General features: G+C 40.4%; 2 protein-coding genes across 2 annotated transcripts in view; both read right to left on the bottom strand.

Moving 5' to 3' along the window:
* Positions 1 to 218: 218 nt before the first annotated feature.
* On the bottom strand, positions 219 to 2,555 carry LOC132899024 (excitatory amino acid transporter 1-like). The gene is made up of 3 exons (XM_060940676.1): positions 2,314 to 2,555; positions 936 to 1,127; positions 219 to 354 (listed from the first exon to the last, which is right to left on the bottom strand). Exons 1-3 carry the CDS (start codon positions 2,553 to 2,555, stop codon positions 219 to 221), a joined length of 570 nt encoding a protein of 189 aa, XP_060796659.1.
* A 9,877-nt stretch (positions 2,556 to 12,432) lies between these two features.
* The window catches only part of tax1bp3 (Tax1 (human T-cell leukemia virus type I) binding protein 3), a 29,058-nt gene continuing 18,818 nt past the window's right edge, over positions 12,433 to 22,672 (bottom strand). Inside the window, exons 3-4 of the mRNA XM_060941630.1 lie at positions 19,664 to 19,741; positions 12,433 to 13,417 (exon numbers count right to left, since the gene is read on the bottom strand). Of these exons, the coding sequence (XP_060797613.1) occupies positions 13,277 to 13,417; positions 19,664 to 19,741 (219 nt within the window). The 3' untranslated portion in view covers positions 12,433 to 13,276. The remainder of the gene's footprint in view (positions 13,418 to 19,663; positions 19,742 to 22,672) is intronic.

Below are 22,672 nucleotides of genomic sequence, written 5' to 3'. Positions count from 1 at the left end.
CACGCAATCACAGTATCTATGAGTATACAGGCTAAAAGATTTCATATTTAGATTCATTGCGCTGACAGTTTCACCTAATATTGACAGGTACAACATTTCAAACATTTTAAAACATTTCATATTCTCTCAGATTATGTGCCTGCTTTAAGTATCAGTAACCTTTGGCAAGAGTGCTCTCTGCTGGAGCTGCACGCTTCAATGTGACATTTAGTCAAGACTTACAGGAACCAATCCACAGCAATGAGGAGTGTTATGTCCTCGGTGGGCAGTCCCACGGATGCCAATACCATGGTTACCAGACCAGCCTGAGGAATACCTGCTGCTCTAATGCCGGCAGCAGTTGCTGTTATACTGGAAAATGATGTTTTAATAAGAAAGAATATGATAGAAACTCGTAAGAAGTATTTTAAGCAGTATACCACAAAGGATCTCATAGTTCTTGAAGAATTCAAAATACTGGATGTTTTGAGATGCAGCACTATAACACACTGACCACTGGAAAAAGAAGACTTTAACCATTCTTCATCTCATCTCATTATCTCTAGCCGCTTTATCCTGCTCTACAGGGTCGCAGGCAAGCTGGAGCCTATCCCAGCTGACTACGGACGAAAGGCGGGGTACACCCTGGACAAGTCACCAGGTCATCACAGGGCTGACACATAGACATAGACAACCATTCACACCTACGGTCAATTTAGAGTCACCAGTTAACCTAACCTGCATGTCTTTGGACTGTGGGGGAAACCGGAACACCCGGAGGAAACCCACGCGGACACGGGGAGAACATGCAAACTCCACACAGAAAGGCCCTCGCTGGCCACGGGGCTCGAACCCGGACCTTCTTGCTGTGAGGCGACAGCGCTAACCACTACACCACCGTGCTGCCCCTTAACCATTCTTAGTTAGGGTAAAAGTGTAGCAGTCATTATTGTCTGATGGAAAGGATTTGCCAAAAGTTCAGGTCCATGCTGTTAACTCGGGCTATAAAAATGGCAGCCACTGCTTCATACAGAGCTGTACCATCCATGTTTATGGTGGCTCCGACAGGCAAAACAGACCGGGTTATATGTTTGTTCACATGGTTGTTCTCCTCCAAGCAATGGAAAGTAATGGAAAGGGTAGCTGAACTACAAAAGAGAAACAGATTTTGTTGTTGTTGTTTTGCAGCATTTTTTTCCCTCAAAGCTCCCAGCACACTGTGCTAAAAAAGACATTTTCCAATTCAGGAAGAACGCTATTAAATATCCTTATTTGCTTAGAGCGCTGTACTGGATTGTCATGACTTTTTTTATACCTCTCTGTTTTGATCACACCACCAATCACAGTTTTTCCCCGTGTTTTATTGTAATATAAGGTCTCTTGTTTGCTGTACGCCTTGTAAAGTCTTGTGGCCATTCCTGCTCATACCTTCAAAGAGGTTTATGGATTCTGATTACAATTTCTAGAAAAGCCTCTTTAAAAGACATTGTGTTAATGTCCCACAATATCTGGCTCACACATAATACAAAAGAGTTCACTAGCCATGCATTGCTCAGATGTTGGCTAAGAGACAGTAGTTTGGATTCTAGGTAGAAAGCTTAATGAAAAGAATATAAAACAGATCTTGTCCTCTCTTGCTGTCACTACCATTCAAGCTGTCAGTAAGCACCCTCTGGCCTAGCCTCAGTTGTCCCAGTAATTGAGGAAGAATTCTTCAGCCTGGCCAAGCCTGCTCAACAGACTTTTCTGCCTCCAGTACTATAGCCCACAGCATCTCGTGTCTGAAACCTCCATCAAGCTGCCCCATATAACCACCATCGTCTCTCCTGTTCCAATTTCAAGCTTGTGCAGTGTCCCCAGTATCTGTTATGGCTCCTTTTTCCTGGGTGTCTTCTATTCTGTGTCTAGAATCAAAGTGGTCCTGAATCCCAATTTTCAAAACACCTCATATCTAACTTCCTTATTAATCAGGCTTACAACTCTGGACTCAGTTGCTGTGCTTGCCCATATTCCAGCCTCTGTCACTGCTGCCCTTGGTTATGACCCTTCTCTTGCACCCAGCCTTGACCCTTTCTTTGTGCTAGTTACCCCTGTGCCAACCTCTCTCCCAGTCCCAAGCTCAGTCACTGGAATTAGTCCTGCCTCTATGGACTCAGTCCTACTGATACTTTTTATAACAGCGCCACCTGGTGCTCCAGAGAGTGCAGCATCACTGCCTTCTCACCCATAGTCCAGGTGCCCTCCTGTCTGTTGATGTTCACATGAGAAATGCATTAAGAGAGAGGCTCTAGCAAACATACATGTTGCAAATGATGTAATAAATGTCCTAGTTACCTGGAAGATGTTCCTGAGGCAATAATCAAAGCCTGGATTAGACCAACAGTAAATGTGTAGGGGTTCTGCCGAGTAATCAGGAAAAAGAGCAAGGGAAGAATGAAGAGACCATGGATGAGTAAACCAATGATGACACAAACCATGTACATGCCCAGCTGCCCTCCAACCTGTGCCAGGTCTTTCATCTCAATGATCTTTACAGCAGTTAGACAGAGGATCCCAATTGGTACATACAGTGGCATGCAAAAGTTTGGGCACCCTTATTGAAAATGTCTGTTACTGTGAATAGTTAAGTGAGCAGAAGATTAACTGATCATCAAAAGGCATAAAGGTAAAGACGACACATTTCTTTTCAGCGTTTTCTGAAAGATTTGTGTATTATTTTTGTTTTGTACAATTGGAGAGTGAAAAAAGAAAAGGAACACCATGTGAAAGTTTGGGCACCCCAATACATTTGAGTTCTCAAGTAACTTTTACCAAGGTTCCAGACCTTAATTAGCTTATTGAGCTGTGGCTTGTTCAAATTCTTCGTTAGGAAAGGGCAGATGATGCAGATTTCAAAGCTGTATAAATTCTCTCATCTCATCTCATTATCTGTAGCCGCTTTATCCTGTTCTACAGGGTGGCAGGCAAGCTGGAGCCTATCCCAGCTGACTACGGGCGAAAGGCGGGGTACACCCTGGACAAGTCTCCAGGTCATCACAGGGCTGACACATAGACACAGACAACCATTCACACTCACATTCACACCTACGGTCAATTTAGAGTCACCAGTTAACCTAACCTGCATGTCTTTGGACTGTGGGGGAAACCGGAGCACCCGGAGGAAACCCACGCGGACACAGGGAGAACATGCAAACTCCGCACAGAAAGGCCCTCGCCAGCCACGGGGCTCGAACCCGGACCTTCTTGCTGTGAGGCGACAGCGCTAACCACTACACCACCGTGCCGCCTGTATAAATTCTCTGACTCCTCAAACTTGTCCCTAAAATCAACAGCCATAGGCTCCTCTAAGCAACTCCCTCGCATTCTGAATAATAAAATAATTGCTCACAAAGCAGGAGAAGGCTACAAGAACGTAGCAAAGTGTTTTCAGGTATGTTTCCTCAGATTGTAATGTTATTAAGAAATGGCAATTAACAGAAACAGTGGAGATCAAGGTGAGGTCTGGAAGATGAAGAAAACTTTCTGAAAGAACTGCTCGCTGGATTGCTAGAAAGGCAAATAAAAACCCCTGTTTGACTGCAAAAGACCTTCAGAAAGATTTAGCAGACCCTGGAGTGGTGGTGCACTGTTCTACTATGCAGCGACACCTGAACAAATATGACCTTCATGGAAGAGTCATCAGAAGAAAACCTTTCCTGCGTCCTAGCCACAAAATTCAGCATCTGAAGTTTGCAAATGAACATCTAAATAAGTCTGATGCATTTTGGAAACAAGTCCTGTGGACTGATGAAATCAAAATAGAACTTTTTGGCCACAATGTGTAAAGGTATGTTTGGAGAAAAAAGGGTGCCAAATTCCAGGAAAAGAACACCTCTCCGACTCTGAAGCATGGGTGTGGATCGATCATGCTTTGGGGTTGTGTTGCAGCCAGTGGCACAGGGCACATTTCATTGGTCGAAGGAAGCATGGATTCGAATAAATACCAGCAAATTCTGGAAGCAAACATCACACCATCTGTAAAAAAGTTGAAGTTAAAAAGAGGATGGGTCCTACAATAAGACGATGATCCAAAACACACCTCAAAATCTACAATGGAATACCTCAAGAGGCACAAGCTGAAGGTTTTGCCCTGGCCCTCACAGTCCCCTGACCTAAACATCATTGAAAAATCTGTGGATAGATCTCAAAAGAGCAGTGCATGCAAAACAGCCCAGGAAACTTGTAGGACTGGAAGCCTTTTGCAAGGACGAATGTGTGAAAATCCCCCAGGTAAGAACTGAAAGATTATTAGCTGGCTACGAAAAGTGTTTATAAGCTGTGATACTTGCCAAAGGGGGTGTTACTAGGTACTAACCATGCAGGATGTCCAAACTTTTGCTTCGGGCCCTTTTCCTTTTTTGTCATTTTGAAAATGTAAAAGATGAAAATAAAAAATTGTTTTTGCTTAAAATATAAAGGGAATGAGTCATCTTTAACTTTATGCCTTTTGGAGATGTAAATTATTATAACAATTTGCTATCAAAATAACCAATACAAGCACGTTCACAGGGGTGTATCTCTTCACTTGATAAGCTCCAGAAAGGCATCAGCAGCATGCACTGGTTCAACACTGCCACTAGAGGACACTGGCCTGTCGCTGTTGCTTTTAACAGGCTTTATCTCATCTCATCTCATTATCTCTAGCCGCTTTATCCTGTTCTACAGGGTCGCAGGCAAGCTGGAGCCTATCCCATATCAATACCAGTGACCATAGCAATGAAAGTGGTCACCATATAGATGATAGCTTGTGCTCCTATTTTTCCAGACACTCTACTATCCAAGGAAGAAATACCTAGTAAAGGGGCAAAATAGCATAAAATTTATAACACATGGGAAGCATTTTGACAACTCTTTTCTAAATACAAACTGAATCAAGTCACTTTATATCTGTTTAGAATAAAGGCAAAGCAAGAACAGCTTAAACATGTCTAGAATCAGCTTCAGTTGTGGTGGCACACTAAGCAAAACTGCATCTGTTGTATCCACATACAGTTGTGCTTGAAAGTTTGTGAACCCTTTAGAATTTTCTATATTTCTGCATAAATATGACCTAAAACCTCATCAGATTTTCACACAAGTCCTAAAAGTAGATAAAGAGAACCCAGTTAAACAAATGAGACAAAAATATTATACTTGGTCATTCATTCATTTATTGAGGAAAATGATCCAATATTACACATTTGTGAGTGGCAAAAGTATGTGAACCTTTGCTTTCAGTATCTGGTGTGACACCCCCCCGTGCAGCAATAACTGCAACTAAATGTTTCCGGTAACTGTTGATCAGTCCTGCACACCGGCCTGGAGGAGTTTTAGCCCATTCCTCCGTACAGAACAGCTTCAACTCTGGGATGTTGGTGGGTTTCCTCACGTGAACTGCTCGCTTCAGGTCCTTCCACAACATTTCGATTGGATTAAGGTCAGGACTTTCACTTGGCCATTCCAAAACATTAACTTTATTCTTTTTTAACCATTCCTTGGAAGAATGACTTGTGTGCTTAGGATCGTTGTCTTGCTGCATGACCCACCTTCTCTTGCGATTCAGTTCATGGACAGATGTCCTGACATTTTCCTTTAGAATTCGCTGGTATAATTCAGAATTCATTGTTCCATCAATGATGGCAAGCTGTTCTGGCCCAGATGCAGCAAAACAGGCCCAAACCATGATACCACTACCACCATGTCTCAGATGGGATAAGGTTCTTATGCTGGAATGCAGTGTTTTCCTTTCTCCAAACATAACGCTTCTCATTTAAACCAAAAAGTTCTATTTTGGTCTCATCCATCCACAAAACTTTTTTCCAATAGCCTTCTGGCTTGTCCACATGATCTTTAGCAAACTGCAGACAAGCAGCAGTGTTCTTTTTGGAGAGCAGCAGCTTTCTCCTTGCAACCCTGCCATGCACACCATTGTTGTTCAGAGTTCTCCTGATGGTGGACTCATGAACATTAACATTAGCCAATGTGAAAGAGGCCTTCAGTTGCTTAGAAGTTACCCTGAGGTCCTTTGTGACCTCGCCGACTATTGCACGCCTTGCTCTTGGAGTGATCTTTGTTGGTCGACCACTCCTGGGGAGGGTAACAATGGTCTTGAATTTCCTCCATTTGTACACAATCTGTCTGACTGTGGATTGGTGGAGTCCAAACTCTTTAGAGATGGTTTTGTAACCTTTTCCAGCCTGATGAGCATCAACAACGCTTTTTCTGAGGTCCTCAGAAATCTCCTTTGTTCATGCCATGATACACTTCCACAAACATGTATTGTGAAGATCAGACTTTGATAGATCCCTGTTCTTTAAATAAAACAGGGTGCCCACTCACACCTGATTGTCATCCCATTGATTGAAAACACCTGACTCTAATTTCACCTTCAAATTAACTGCTAATCCTAGAGGTTCACATACTTTTGCCACTCACAGATATGTAATATTGGATCATTTTCCTCAATAAATAAATGACCAAGTATAATATTTTTGTCTCATTTGTTTAACTGGGTTTTCTTTATTTTTAGGACTTGTGTGAAAATCTCATGTTTTAGGTCATATTTATGCAGAAATATAGAAAATTCTAAAGGGTTCACAAATGTTCAAGCACCACTGTACCTGTAACAAGACTGGACACGATGAGCAGAAGGACTAACATCTGCAACATCCTCACCAGTAGCTCCCCAGGGAAGGAAAAGTATTTTATTTCCCTCAAGGATAAGTTTTGAGATCACAGAACAAATCCCAATATGATTCCTGAACAACATTACAGGGTACAGGGCTTATCAGTGCAAATAAACTTCACTAAGCAGCTGTTTAACTTCTGAGAACATTTTTTCCCATATTGTCATGTCCAAGGTTAATCATACATTTTCATGTCCACGCTTACTAAGTACAACTGTTGCCACAGTGTAGAGCACAAAGGTGTTGCGGTGCCGGAATGACTTGCACATCTTGACCTTGGCTCCAGACATTTGTTTCTGCATGGTGAAACCAGTGAAGATTATACTTGATTTCTAATCGGCGCAGCATGGTGGTGTAATGATCAGCACTGTTGCCTCACAGCAAAAAGGTTCCCGGTTTGAGCCCAGTGGCTGACAGGGGCCTTTCTGTGTGGAGTTTGTTTGGGGTGTTTTCCCCCCCCAGGAACTGCTTATCTACCAGGATGTTCACACAACAGTCATGTTGTGTGTTTTATCACCTTTTTGTTGATGAGAGAATGGCCAGACTGATTTAAGCTGACAGGAAGGCTATTTTAATTCAAACAACCACTCTTTATAACCATAGTAAATGGAAAGACATTTCAGCACACGCAGTATGTCAAAAACTTAAAGCATATACACGGAGCCATGGCTTCACTTTCCTTTATAAATGCCTTGAGACCTCAAGAATGGCACAGGAATAGTTTTAAGCATTAACAATAAATCTAATATAGTTATTTTTATGATTAAAGTGATTTATATAGGTAGCGGTCAGAGTGAATGACGTTGACGTCCATAATGTCATAACAGGAAGCCTATCGGTCTCATCGCCATTTCCGTTATACTAAAACACAGAGCTGACTGCAACTCCGATCCTCCATTTTGAGCTAATTTATCGCCATGCCACGTAGATGTGTTTTTGGCCGGTGCAGCAACACAACAGAAGCTGGATTTACGTTGCATTCATGGCCCAAGAATGTTCAAACTGCAAAGATTTGGACGCATTTTGCGAGTAGTTCACGGGCACATTGGGCGCCTATGAAGTGGTCTCTCCTCTGCACGTTTTACTGAAGACTCATACGAGACCTCTGATCTGTTGAGGAGCATTAGCTATAAACCTACAGTTAGGTCCATAAATATTTGGACAGAGACAACATTTTTCTAATTTTGGTTCTGTACATTACCACAATGAATTTTGAACAAAACAATTCAGATGCAGTTGAAGTTCAGACTTTAAGCTTTAATTCAGTGGGTTGAACAAAATGATTGCATAAAAATGTGAGGAACTAAAGCATTTTTTAAACACAATCCCTTCATTTCAGGGGCTCAAAAGTAATTGGACAAATTAAATAATTGTAAATAAAATGTTCATTTCTAATACTTGGTTGAAAACCCTTTGTTGGCAATGACTGCCTGAAGTCTTGAACTCATGGACATCACCAGACGCTGTGTTTCCTCCTTTTTAATGCTCTGCCAGGCCTTTACTGCAGCAGTTTTCAGTTGCTGTTTGTTTGTGGGCCTTTCTGTCTGAAGTTTAGTCTTTAACAAGTGAAATGCATGCTCAATTGGGTTGAGATCAGGTGACTGACTTGGCCATTCAAGAATATTCCACTTCTTTGCTTTAATAAACTCCTGGGTTGCTTTGGCTTTATGTTTTGGGTCATTGTCCATCTGTATTATGAAATGCCGATTATTATTTGGCTGCATTTGGCTGGATTTGAGCACACAGTATGTCTCTGAATACCTCAGAATTCATCCGGCTGCTTCTGTCCTGTGTCACATCATCAATAAACACTAGTGACCCAGTGCCACTGGCAGCTATGCATGCCCAAGCCATCACACTGCCTCCACCCTGTTTTACAGATGATGTGGTATGCTTTGGATCATGAGCTGTACCACGCCTTCGCCATACTTTTTTCTTTCCATCATTCTGGTAGAGGTTGATCTTGGTTTCATCTGTCCAAAGAATGTTCTTCCAGAACTGTGCTGGCTTTTTTAGATGTTTTTTAGCTAAGTCCAATCTAGCCTTTTTATTCTTGAGGCTTATGAGTGGCTTGCACCGTGCGGTGAACCCTCTGTATTTACTTTCATGCAGTCTTCTCTTTATGGTAGATTTGGATATTGATACGCCTACCTCCTGGAGAGTGTTGTTCACTTGGTTGGCTGTTGTGAAGGGGTTCCTCTTCACCATGGAGATTATTCTGCGATCATCCACCACTGTTGTCTTCTGTGGGCATCCAGGTCTTTTTGCATTGATGAGTTCCCCAGTGCTTTCTCTTTCTTTCTCAGGATGTACCAAACTGGAGATTTTGCCACTCCTAATATTGTAGCAATTTCTCAGATGGGGTTTTTCTGTTTTCGCAGCTTAAGGATGGCTTGTTTCACCTGCATGGAGAGCTCCTTTGACCGCATGTTTTCTTCACAGCAAAGTCTTCCAAATGCAAGCACCACACCTCAAATCAACTCCAGGCCTTTTATCTGCTTAATTGAGAATGACATAACGAAGGAATTGCCCACACCTGCCCATGAAATAGCCTTTGAGTCAATTGTCCAATTACTTTTGGTCCCTTTAAAAACAGGGTGGCACATGTTAAGGAGCTGAAACTCCTAAACCCTTCATCCAATTTTCATGTGGATACCCTCAAATGAAAGCTGAAAGTCTGGACTTTATGTCCATGTCCATTATATAACTATAACTTGAATATGTTTCAGTAAACAGGTAAAAAAAGAAAATTTGTGTCAGTGTCCAAATATATATGGACCTAACTGTATATTGAAAGAGGGTGCAGTATCAACAATTAAAGAAAAAGAAAACTACAAGAAAAGGAAAGTAAGTTCAGTTGCACCAGTCCTCCCGGAGTGAGCCGAGGGTTGTTGCTAAAGCCAGTGATGTCCCGGGTTTTAGTAATTGCCTGAGCCCAGCAGTAATGGCAGAGTACACAGTATGAAGAAAAGTGAATGAGTGGAGCAGCCATCTTATTTCTAAACTGGATATTGCTGCCATCTCTCCCTTACGTGGAAGAAGCGAACAAACAAAGAACTGAACAAACAACTGAAAGTCAGATTGTTTCAAAAACAATCGGCCTTCAAGAAGCGAGAACACAAACTGGTAAGCTCCAACTCTCATTTGGATTAAAAATGAAAGTTTACCTGCATTTAGATTAATACATATAACTTGTATTGTGTATTTAAGTTACCACTATAAGATTATTTAATTTGCTTCAGAATGTGACTGTCTCAGTTCATCTGATTATTTAATTAGCCTTTTACATTTTATCAGTGAAAATGCATGCATGTACATGTATGCTGCATAAGTTAACACACCTATCCTGTTTTAATGAGAGTCAACCCACAATCAATGAAGCCAAATCAGTCTTAGTTGAGCAAGTGGGTAACAGTATTTCTTACTTTCACCATAAGTTTTTATTTATAATGACTTTGGTCTATAGCTGTCAAAGGCCTCGGCCTTAAAACCGGTTCCCGCTGACGTCACGCACTCGGTTGGCTGGCTCAGCAGGGCAGCTCAAATGCCAACTTTGCGGTCGATTTTAACTCTCAGAAATATATTTTTTATTCCCATTTATGCAGCATACAAGAGTCAAGGATGGAGAGACTATCCACTCAAATGTATTTAAAAATTAAGGCTCTGCGTATCTCCTTTAAGGTGAATAGACTACAACAGCAGAAGACCACACTGGGTTCTAGTCCTGTCAACCAAAAAAAGGAGTCTGAAGATACTGTGGATACAAGCTCACCAAAACTGCACAGCTGAAGCTTGGAAAACCATCACCTGATCTGATGAATCTTGATTTTTGCTTTGGGTCCAAATTTGGTGTCAACAGCATGAATCTATGAACCAAACCTGCCTTGTTTCAACAGTTCTGGCTACTGGTGGTGTAATGGTGTGGGAATGTTTTCTTGGTACATTTTGGGTCTGTTAATATCAATAATTGCTTGAATACCACATTCTATTTGAGTATTGATGCTGACCATGTGCATCCCTTTGTGGCTACAGTTTAAGAGTTCTGTATATTTCAATGGCCTCCACAATCTGAATGAAATAACCAAACCAAATTAACATGCAATAGAACACCTTTTGTAGTAGAACATGAGATTCGCAGCATGAATGTGCAACAGAGCAATTATTTGATGCAACCTGGACCAAAACACATCACCACACAAAGGAAGGTTTACAACATCTTGCGGAATCCATACCACAAAGAATGGAGGCTGAGAGCAAATAAGGGTCCCTCCCCATTATTATTAAAGCGAGCGTAAATACAAATTTACAGTAACACTTTGTAATTAATTCTACAGTTTATGAATTGATAACTTAACAAGCAAAGATATGGACACAAGCACACTCGCCTACATTATTTTCACTGTTGGCTAATCTGCAAAGTATTTTCATGAAATACTGTTACAAATTCATACTGATTAAAATATCCTGCAGAGAAAATTAAAATTAGAAATAGAAACACTTATTGCCAGGTGTGTGGACACACATGAGGAATTTGACTCTGGTTCACTTAACTCTCATAGTACAAAAACAGATTTAAAAAAAAAAAAGGAAAAAGTGTACACACAAAAACACAGAAGCAAACAACAAAAATATATGCATAGTACAAAGTAATCCAGGTAAGTCAAGTATGGAATAGTTAAATATAAAGTATACAGTGTGCACAGAATGACGGTATAAGTGTTCAGATATTTTACAAGTGATATTACTGATATATGAATGTGGATTTTAGCTGTTCATCACAGACAGCCTGAGGGAAGAAACTATTCTTGTGTCTGGTTGTTTTAGCATACAGTGATCTATATCGCCTCCCTGAGGGGAGAAGATTAAACAGATTGTGACCAGGGTGTAATGGGTCCGCAGAGATGTTACCTGCCCGTTTCCTGACTCTGGACAAGTACAAGTCTTGGATGGAGGGCAGGTTGACACCAATAATTTTCTCTGCAGTCCTTATTGTCCGCTGCAGTCTGTTCTTCTCCTGTTTGGTGACCGATCCAAACCAAACAAACAGTGACGGAAGAGCAAAGAACAGATTGAATGATGGCAGAGTAGAATTGTGTCAGCAGCTCCTTAGGCAGGTTGAGCTTCCTGAGCTGGCACAGAAAGTACAACCTCTGCTGGGCCTTTTTAATGATAGTGACTGTGTTTGTCTCCCACTTCAAGTCCTGAGAGATTGTGGAACCCAGAAACCTGAAGCTTTCAACGGCAGTCACAATGTTGTTGGTGATGGGCAGCAGAGTGGGGGGTTCCTCCTAAAGTCCACTGTCATCTCCACAGTTTTGACCGTGTTCAGCTCCAGATTGTTCTGACCGCACCACCAGACCAGCCGTTCAACCTCCCGTCTGTATGCAGACTTGTCACCATCCCGGATGAAAAATAATTTTTTATTTTTGATTAATTACATAAAGCACTTGGGGGGGGGGGGGGGGAGAAACAGTACACTTGCATCCATACAATAAAAAGAACGCCTATAGGCTAAATTAAGAGACAAACGCAAAATCATTACTGTCCTGAAAGGACCGAGCAAACAGTAAAAGGTCAGGCAACAGATATTATGCTTTGAAATGTCACTTTCACTCTCACAAGCCCTGTAAGCTTATTTTTCTGAAATTCTCTTGACTTATGCATTATTTTACAATAATTTTAAGATCAGCAATGCTCAGCATGCATTGACTACATTTGTGACTGATGAAATGACTCACAAAGAAGAACCTAGGATTCACTTATTTATTCAAAGTGGAAAACAAACAGCATCACAAAGACAACAAGACAAGGTAGTAATTCCTGGGTGTGGCGGATCAGTAAAAAGTCACTAAATACGAGGCTTTCACAATTTTCTTCAAAATACAGACAATTACAGGAAATTACAAAGTGATTAGTTTACTGAACTACAGCATAACTGAAAGAACAAATTATTTTCCAGACAAAAGTATCGAACACACAAGTAGATAAACAGGTATAGATGCATACAGCATCCTACAACAAAAGAAAGGAAATGTTAGTGGTCTTTTAATTGTAGTTGATAAATGTGTTTCTTGGTTTTAACTGGTATCCTTCTCGATCATTAAAAAAAAAAAAAAGGGAAAAAAATACAACTGAAGGCAATAATTGACAAAATGTACTTGTAGCCCTTGTCATCTATTTAAAAAAAAAAAAAAAAAAAAGGGGGGGACAGGATGATTAGGAAAAAAAAAAGACCCATGTCCACATTTTCATTGCAACAATGGGAATAACACACTGCCAGATCAACCCTATGGAATGCAAGAGGTGTACAAAAAGTGATACCAGTGTATTACAAACATTACTAAATTATGCCATCAGTGTAGATTTGAAGATGAAACAGCCTCTAAACTCAATCTGGTTTTTTTTTTTTTTTTTTTTGGGGGGGGGGGGGGGGGGTGTAACCACCACTATAAACGGGAATGACATTCTTTGGATTGATTGCAATGTATATATAAAGTGTTACATACTGTGTAGGAATGATTGACATCTCATATGACATTTCAAAAAAAAAAAAAAAAAAAAAAAAAAAAGGGGTGGGGGGGTTCAGAGTTCTCTTAGTGTTGCATCATGGACTGTCTGACTACCTCCTCCAGGGATTTTCTTGTTACCAGTAGCCGAACAACGTCTTCATTCTTTTTTGTTAGTCTTTTCCGTGCTTGGTCATGGGTCACCATGGTCATATCCCAACCATTCACCTGGTTTATATACACATACACACAATTCAACAAATTACAAATGTACATATTTTAAATTCCACACATGGAAATGTAGAAAGCATTAATGTGGTTTTAAAGGTCAGACTTAAGAGCAAACCCTTCAACCTACTGGCAAACTTTTTTGTGAAATCAACAGGGTCAAGAAGTTATACTCCCACTTAGATTATTAATTCAGTGGTCCTGAAAGTTCCAAATTGTCTTAACTTCCTGTTAGTGATCATGATTGACTACAGCTGGTAGCTTCTCTGCACTGACAAACAGGGTTTGACAGCATTCACTGGATTGACCAACACAGTACAATGGGGAAAGTCCAAGGAGCTCAGTGCAGATCTAAGAGGATCATACATTCATACAACTCAGGAATGTCTCTTGGAACCATTTCTAAAGAACTACAGATTCCAAGATCAGTTGAAACAACTGTACAAGTTATTGGGAGGTCAAGCCACACGACTGGAAGAAGACCCAAACTGTCACCCTCAGCTGATAGGAAATTGAATTGGATGGTCAGGAACCACTAAGGCACAGGACTACCATGAACTGGAAACTGCTGGAACACGGTCTGCAGTCAAGCAAATTTTATGTCACCATGGACTGAGACTGCCGTCCAAGGAAGACAACCCTGCTCCAAAATCAAAAGCTTCAAGTTTGACTAAAGTTTACAGCTGACCACATGGACAGAAAGAAAGGTCTTCTGGAGGAAAAAAAAGTTTTATGGTCAGATGAGACAAAGATTGAGTTGTTTGGCCACAAGGACCAGAGGTACATGAGAACACTGTACCAACTGTTAAGCTTGGTGGTGATAGCATCATACTCTGGAGCCATTTTGCTGCCAGTGGAACTGGTACATTGTACAAAATGGATGCAATCATGAACGCCAAAGACTACCTTAGAATTCTTCAGCATTACCTCAAATCATCAAAAACATGGACAATTGTGTTCCAAAAGGACAATGACCCCAAACACACACCAAAACTGGTTGTGAATTAGATAAAGCAGACCAACAATCAGCTTAAAACAAGTCATGACCTCAACCCTATCGAAAATATGTGGACTGTGCATAAAAGTAGGGTCTGCACCATGAAACAAAGAAATCTTTGAAAGCCCAATACTGCCATCACAGTTATGACCAAGATGACAATCATGCCTGTGCATGCAAACATCTGACTGCAACTGTACACGAGTACAATATACTGTATAACAACCATGTAGTGCATGGTGTGCCATTTGAGATTCAGCCTAAAAGTCACATCGCCCGTTTTCTTTCCGAATATTCCATACGCACTCCTTTTTCTATCCTTCTGTAACTATTTATATATACAGTGGCACTTTTTTTTTTTAAACATGTAAACACTTTTGGGGCGGCACGGTGGTGTAGTGGTTAGCGCTGTCGCCTCACAGCAAGAAGGTCCTGGGTTCGAGCCCCGGGGCCGGCGAGGGCCTTTCTGTGTGGAGTTTGCATGTTCTCCCCGTGTCCACGTGGGTTTCCTCCGGGTGCTCCGGTTTCCCCCCACGGTCCAAAGACATGCAGGTTAGGTTAACTGGTGGCTCTAAATTGACTGTAGGTGTGAATGGTTGTCTGTGTCTATGTGTCAGCCCTGTGATGACCTGGCGACTTGTCCAGGGTGTACCCCGCCTTTTGCCCATAGTCAGCTGGGATAGGCTCCAGCTTGCCTGCGACCCTGTAGAACAGGGGTGTCAAACCTGATCCATAAAGGGCCTTGTGGCTGCAGGTTTTCATTCCAGCCATGCAGCAGCACACCTGACTTGGCTCATTCAATCAACTGAACTGTCTTCACACAGTCAAATACTTGCAGCCACACCCACCCTTGATTAAAGGGTGGGTGTGTCAGTTGATTGAATAAGCCAAATCAGGGTGCCGCTGCATGGCTGGAATGAAAACCTGCAGCCACACGGCCCTTTATGGATCAGGTTTGACACCCCTGCTGTAGAAGGATAAAGCGGCTAGAGATAATGAGATGAGATGTAAACACTTTTGTTAAACTGACTGCAGAGTCCAAAGGAGTTGCTGTTGGAAATCTCCATTTTCATGCACGTTACATGAAATCAGAACCAAAAGTTACAAGTCTGTATGGAGCAAGATTAATAGACAACATTATTATAATTGCTGGTTCATACACTTGTGTGGAAGTAACATTCACATCTCAAACAACCTAACAGCATGGTATGCCTATCTAAGGTGCTACTACTCATCTTTACGTTTATTTCAACACACACACACAAAAAAAAATTCTATTCATACTATTTGACAAATAATAAACTGGTCTTTTACAATTTGCACGCCACCTCTCACGATTCCACAGACCAAAATCTAAACCTAACGCAAGTGCAAAGAAACTAACAAGTATAAAACAAAGTGAAGCATTTTGCCAAATAAATAAATATAGCAGCATGATAAAGGAGAGAGAAGGGTTTAGCTTCAGCTCTACTGATCAGCAAGAGCACGAAACAGATGCTCACAACTATTAAAAAAAAAAAAAAAATATGGCCTTGCAGGACTGAATCTCATGTTGATTCATCTTGCAAGGCTAAAAGTTTTGTATAGGGCTGCAGCTAGATATTTCTAAATAATCGTGAGGAAGTGACGGAGACTTCTACAAGAGGACTTCACTCAGCAAAGCCCTTTTGTTTTGAACAACTGCAATGTAACAATTAACTACGACCAAAATTAACTGAACTTGAACTGTCAGCCTGTATATAAGTTGGGCCGTTGTTCAGGCTTTTTGGACTTGTACCATTTTTATTGTTAGAACTTTGAACAGTACATTGGATTGACAGAACATTGAATTGCATTCGATCAGAATCAGCATTCAATATTGGTAAGTTACTCCCCCCTGTTCTTAACTTTTTGTAAAATCTATAATTGTTCCATTGAATGTGTATTATTATTATTATTATTATTATTAATAATGGCTTTTTTCATGGTACATCAGATATATTCCATTCAGCTAGCATGATACTGAACGAGTCGAAGTAGAGTTCAATATCATGCTAGCGGAATGGAATATATCTGATACCACGAAAAAGCGAGCCAATATTACCATATTTTCTGGACTATAGAGCGCACCTGTATATAAGCGGCATCCGCTCTATTTTTAAAAAAAAATTTAAAAAAAGATATACAAGCCGCACCGGGCTATAAGCCGCAGATATCTATGTTGAAAAATTAGATATTTACTGCATGTACAGAACGATTTTGTACTGTAAATGTACATGTATGTACCTGAACAGATTCTTTCCGAACAGTGCCTTTTAACACGGCAGCAACTTTGCTGATTAAAACGGAACAGAACCAAGAGAAAATAACCAGTATTTATTTACCTTCATTTCTCCTGTGTTTGAAACCACAAGTCACTTTAATCATCTTCGCTGGATTTGAAAATAATTACCAGTTAGTAATTTGTCGTGCGTGTTCTATCTGCTAAAGATCTGCTAATTCTTCTTTGCATTGATTTTTTGTCTCTCTTATTTTTGATTCTACTTCCGGTTAGAGCGCCCCTAGCGGTGGAAGAAAAATCCACAGAATAGCCGCATCTTTGTATAAGCCGCATGGTTCAAAACCTAGGAAAAAAGTAGCAGCTTATAGTCCAGAAAATACGGTATTTAGTTATTAAATGTCTCTCAACCAAACAATCTTCAGTTTAAAAGAGACATGAATAAGAATGTCCATATTCTCATCATTCGATAGCAGAACTTACACAGTCAATCAATAAGGCCATCCTTAAAAAAAAATCCGTTTCCTGTCCACCGGGTGAGCAAAAAAATTCAGCAGGGAGGGATTTTTATATAAGAAATTACAATGCTGTGTTTGCTTTTTCTTTCAGTACTTTATTACAAAAGCAGACATTTAATAAAATGACAGTTTATCAACTGAAACTAAGTTAGCATTTTAAATGCTGACTGCAACATTTACAAAACTTTTACAAAGGTACTTTTAAACTTTTTTTTTTAAAAATGTCCGACACACGGACTTTTTGTAGTTCCAAATCGACCGTTAGGCCTAGTTCGGATGAAATTACACTATTAAAATGATCACTGAATTATATGTTTTTCTGAATCTTTACTATTTTGTTGTTCGCTAGAATACCATTTTGCGATTTCACACTTAAGCAAATGCATGAAAACTCCAGATCTCCTTCCTTCATGGTGGCTGCCATTTTTTTTGTGTGCCGCACGGTGTATGCGCAGAGCTGATTCAGTTCTATATTCTGCGCGGAATGCATAAATGTCAAGTTCGATTTTAGATTTACGAACCCGAAAAAAAATGTCGAAAAACCGGCATTAAAAAAAAAAAAATTTTCAACCGCACAAACGGCACTCACCCGGCCGGTGGACCAGAAACAGAACATTTTTTAATAATGGCCTAAATAATAATCTGCAATAATTTTTTTAATACTTAACCAGTAGGCATCATTTATCAAGTTGGACAGAAACAGATTTATGCATTTTTACACATTAATTCGAGTGCTTACACAAAATTGGGGATTCATGAAAATCCTGTAAATTAGGAAAAATGTTCGGATCGTACTCCTGCTTCTGGGTGTATGTAAATTTACTCGCAAGACAACTAACGTAAACCTCAAATTGATCAACTTCAAATCATAATTTGCATGGATGACTGCACTTTTGTACAGTATACGGAATATACTGTCAAGTTTAAGTTACTTATTTTTATTATGCTTACAGAATTTTGAAGTTTTAATCCAGACTGACTTACAGAAAGGTTTGGAATGCATTAAAAATGCATCCTCATGATAGTTCACTAGGACAGGGACTAAGAATACCATGGAGAACGTTTTGTGAAAACCAGGTTGTGTTATTTGCATTAAAGAATATAAAAACTAAAAGCTAGCCAACACAAACCCATAAATTAAAACATTCAGTCCTAAGGACGAGCTGGTCTCTCAGCACATAAGCACAAACCGTAAATAAATGGCTTAACTGATGGAACATTTAGTGTGTTTTGAAGGTTACTTGCTTGTCATGTTATTCTGGATTCTCAAACCATGTTGCATATCCTTGCCCCTGAATACATTATACAGTATATTCACATTGCATTTTATCCTTTACAGATGGATATGAACTTTTCATCTGTCAGGGTTTCTCTGCAGTAATCAGAACCACCGGCTTGTCAGTCATGAATTTGGATTTGATTTGCTCAGACCTAGATCTCCATGCTCCCATCGTGCTGACATTAATGGTAACTAAATAAATTAAATACAGCATGCTCAAATCTCACAAAAGTTTGGGTTGTAGTCAGATATTAAAAGTCAAAGAATCCAACCAATCTGACAGATTAAAATGTTATGTTTAACATCTGGGACCCCTTTCTAAAATTACATCTTTAATTCAACAATAATTGTAGAACCCATCATAAATCTGGACAAATTATAGTTAAGATGACTTAGCCTGGGCCCGCCCATCCTAAGTGTGACGCAACACGGGGGCCTGTTGCGAACTTAGTCTGGCAAGGCAAGCCATCTCCAGCTCTTCCAAGCTCCCGAAAAATCGGGAGCCAATCAACTTTGAGCATCTCCAACGGCCCTGGGTAGAGGCGTGTTCAAGGCAGTGGCGTAGTAGAACTGCGACCGGAAGCCATAGATTGTTTACAGAATCTATGCCGGAAGCGCTTCATTCACTAGAAACATTACGAACATGGAGCAGCGGCAAGCCTTTGACACAGCGGTAGATGCTGTATTGAAAGCATTCAACGGGAAGTTCTCATTGAAAAACGGAGCAAAGAGCAGCCCTGGAGGTATTTATCTTCTTCCTGTCACTCAAGCAGTTTCCGTCACGTCACATACGTCAGAGGAAAGAGTGATGTGATTGGTTTAAGCTTCGTCACAGCCTTTTCTGGCTTCGACCAGTAGCAAACTGAGGCATTTCAAGGAGGCGGGTCAACCACGCGCTTTGGGAAACGGTTGGGCTTAATATATCTTTGTCAGACCAATACTCACAGATCTTTGAAGTTGCGTTAGCCAGACTAAAGATGACTGATACAAAGGCTGGGCCTACTACCTTATACACAACCATAATATGGGTGCAACAGAAGAGACAGTACAGTATACGACAAATGCAAATCTCAGCAGGAGAGCAGCCTCTGGTAGACAAAATGATTTTGAAACTAATGTAGTTCTCATGTAGCTCTCAAGTTGTTTCCATTTTGTAAGATTTATCACCATGAGGCATTATGTCTGATATTCTTACCTGCATTATTTTATCCCCCATCATGAGACCTGCAACTTCTGCTGGTCCTCCTTTTGTTACCCTTGTGACATAAATGCCCTAAATGAAAAGCAGACAAAAAAAAAAAAATTGTGATCAAATCTAAACAAATGAAAGCATGCATATTGTTCAGTGCAATCATTCAAACAGTGTTCAAAGGGGACATGCTGTGGAAAACCTTTTTCCTTGTTGTTTTTAAAATAAGATGTGACTTGGGGATATACTGGGCCTTTTAAAGTGAACTGTTACCTTCCCAGACTGTAACGGCCATAGAAAGAAAACAGGTGGAGATAACAGACCAATTACAAAAGTGCATGCATCTTGCATAGAATCTTTGTTTTCTTTTTTAAAATGGTGCCATGTCCGTTAACATATGACCACCCAGAGCAATCTGAATCAAGATGAAGCCATTTACCTAGTCATTTAGTAAATGGTAACTGGAAGTAGGGTCGAATCAACCTTTTTAAACCTTTTAAATTTACTGTTAAAACCAGTTGTTAAAACAAAGTGTGGTGAAGCAGCTTTTAGCTACTATGCAGTACAGCAATGGAACCAACTGCCAGAGGACATTAAAAATGCTCCTGCTGTTGGCAGCTTCAAATCTAGGTTAAAAGACCAAGCTGTTTTCATATGCTTTCTGTTAAATAATTAATATTGTCTTCTTTACATTCTTTATAATCTTTACTTCTCTGCATGTTTTAAATTTATTTTAACTTTATCCTATTTTATTCTTTATTCTATTCTGCTGGGTTTTTTTTCTTTTCTCTCCTATTTGAACTACTACTTCATTTTATTATTTTATTTTTACTATTGTTTAATTCTTATTTTCTTTTAATTAATTGTTTTAGAATAAAAATATAATTATTTTATGTAATTTTATTTCTCTATTGTTTACTGTTTGTTTTTACTTCTGTAAAGCACATTGAACTGCCATTGTGTATGAAATGTGCTATATAAATAAACTTGCCTTACCTTGCCTTTAAAAAGTGGGGGTTTCTGAGAGAGGGAGGAGAGTAATTTCCCCCTGAAAAATAATATCTAAATCATAATTAACTTCTTACATGAGACCCAAATTATTTTTATGCATTATTGTATGGGTTTATAAAAAGACAAATTTACAAAAAGGGATACTGGAAATATGAAAAAGCGAGGCAATAGGCTCAAGTTGACCTTCCTGACCAAGTGACTTTACAACCAACCGGTTATGAGGCTAGCATTCATAATTACAAAGAACTATTCTTCTCAACAGTGCTACTTTACTACTCAAAACAACCAAAGGTGGGGCGGCACGGTGGTGTAGTGGTTAGCGCTGTCGCCTCACAGCAAGAAGGTCCTGGGTTCGAGCCCCGGGGCCGGCGAGGGCCTTTCTGTGTGGAGTTTGCATGTTCTCCCCGTGTCCGCGTGGGTTTCCTCCGGGTGCTCCGGTTTCCCCCACAGTCCAAAGACATGCAGGTTAGGTTAACTGGTGACTCTAAATTGACCATAGGTGTGAATGTGAGTGTGAATGGTTGTCTGTGTCTATGTGTCAGCCCTGTGATGACCTGGCGACTTGTCCAGGGTGTACCCCGCCTTTCGCCCGTAGTCAGCTGGGATAGGCTCCAGCTTGCCTGCGACCCTGTAGAAGGATAAAGCGGCTAGAGATAATGAGATGAGACAACCAAAGGTACCCTTCCTTTTCCCTTTACAAGAAAAATTATTTCGCAATCAGTTTTCTGTCCAACTTGTCCAGCCTCTCTTTCTGTATGTGAGACACAGCTACACTATTAAAGTGCATATCACGGGTAAATTCAAGAGCAAGGTCAATGTAATTCTCCTATTTTATATTAAACTTTGGTCAAATATCTGTCACATTTTGTGCAATTTTTTTTTTTTTTACCTTGCGCAATACCAGAAAAATTCAGTTGAAATCAAGCCATTTGAGGCGAATTGGTCTGCCTCTCAAAAAACTTGGCATTTGGATTTCCCGGCAAACATTGATTTTCGTGACGTCGCATGTGGGACGCCTCCCTCTGAATCCTACATCAGCGCTGGTTTATTTATGAGAAAACGACCTGGTGGTTTTCTGCAAATTTCTTCAACGTTATCGCGCAATTATTAAAATAGTTAACAGATGTATTGTAGGAGGGTGTAGCAACACCAGTCTTGATGGGATTAGTACTCATCGTTTTCCAAAAGACCGGACAAAGAGAGAAATGGGAGTGCTTGGTCTACACAGGCTGTGCACTGAAACCGTGCAAAGCTCACACAGCCTGCTGGCGCTTCCGCAGGTAACGTCACGAATCTGGCTCCAGACTCCCTTGGGATTTTTCCAGACGCGTTTTATTTTATTTTTTTATGCCGTAGACAGATGGCCTTGTGCATAATTTCCCTTCTGGATGAGTGTGTAAAGGGTAGGGATGTTAACTGATGACCGTTGGTTGACCGAATCAATGTCAACCGGTTAATTTTTTTTTGGTTGTCGGTTTGAAATAAATAAATCGTTTTGAAGCTGCCGATTTTGGAGCGGAGAACCTGGAATTCTGTGTTGTAAACGCTTGGGGCATGCCATGCGGTGTAAGGACGACAGCTGACAAATCAGAAACACCCATTCAGTCATGGCCCGCCCTCCCGCCCCAGTTGAAGACAGCTGCCACGTGGTGAAAGAAAAAAAAAAAAAAGAAAAAAAAAAAAAAGTGTAGACACAGGCTTTTTAGCTTACAAATTATTAGTGTGTTTGTTTGTTTAAATTATTATTAGAAGGCACATCGAGTTTAGTCCTGCCTTGGCCAGTGCATTCTGAAAGTATGTTTCGGTCTGTAGCCGACAATGCATGTTATTGCAGATCATCTCTCCACACAAACTAAAGGCGCAGATACCGACTTTTTCACGGCTGAATCGTGCGATCCGATTTTTTTTTTAAGGGGGGGCGTTGGAGTGTCTGAATAATTTCATCAGCGTAAATTCTGTATTAAAATTACTAAATAAGCAAATGGCGTTACAGTCCATGAAACA

Source organism: Neoarius graeffei, chromosome 15 (assembly GCF_027579695.1).
Source record: "Neoarius graeffei isolate fNeoGra1 chromosome 15, fNeoGra1.pri, whole genome shotgun sequence".
In the NCBI taxonomy this organism is placed as follows: Eukaryota; Metazoa; Chordata; class Actinopteri; order Siluriformes; family Ariidae; genus Neoarius; species Neoarius graeffei.
The sequence above is the reverse complement of the archived record's forward strand: the minus strand, read 5'-3'. Positions and strand labels throughout refer to the sequence as shown.

Coding starts and splice junctions, on each gene's coding strand:
- LOC132899024 (XM_060940676.1), bottom strand. CDS start 2,555: ATGCCACTGTATGTACCAATTGGGATCCTCTGTCTAACTGCTGTAAAG. Junction 1,128..2,313: donor GCCTCAGGAACATCTTCCAG/GTAACTAGGACA, acceptor TCTCTTTTGTAG/TTCAGCTACCCTTTCCATTA. Junction 355..935: donor TTTTGGCAAATCCTTTCCAT/CAGACAATAATG, acceptor AACATCATTTTC/CAGTATAACAGCAACTGCTG.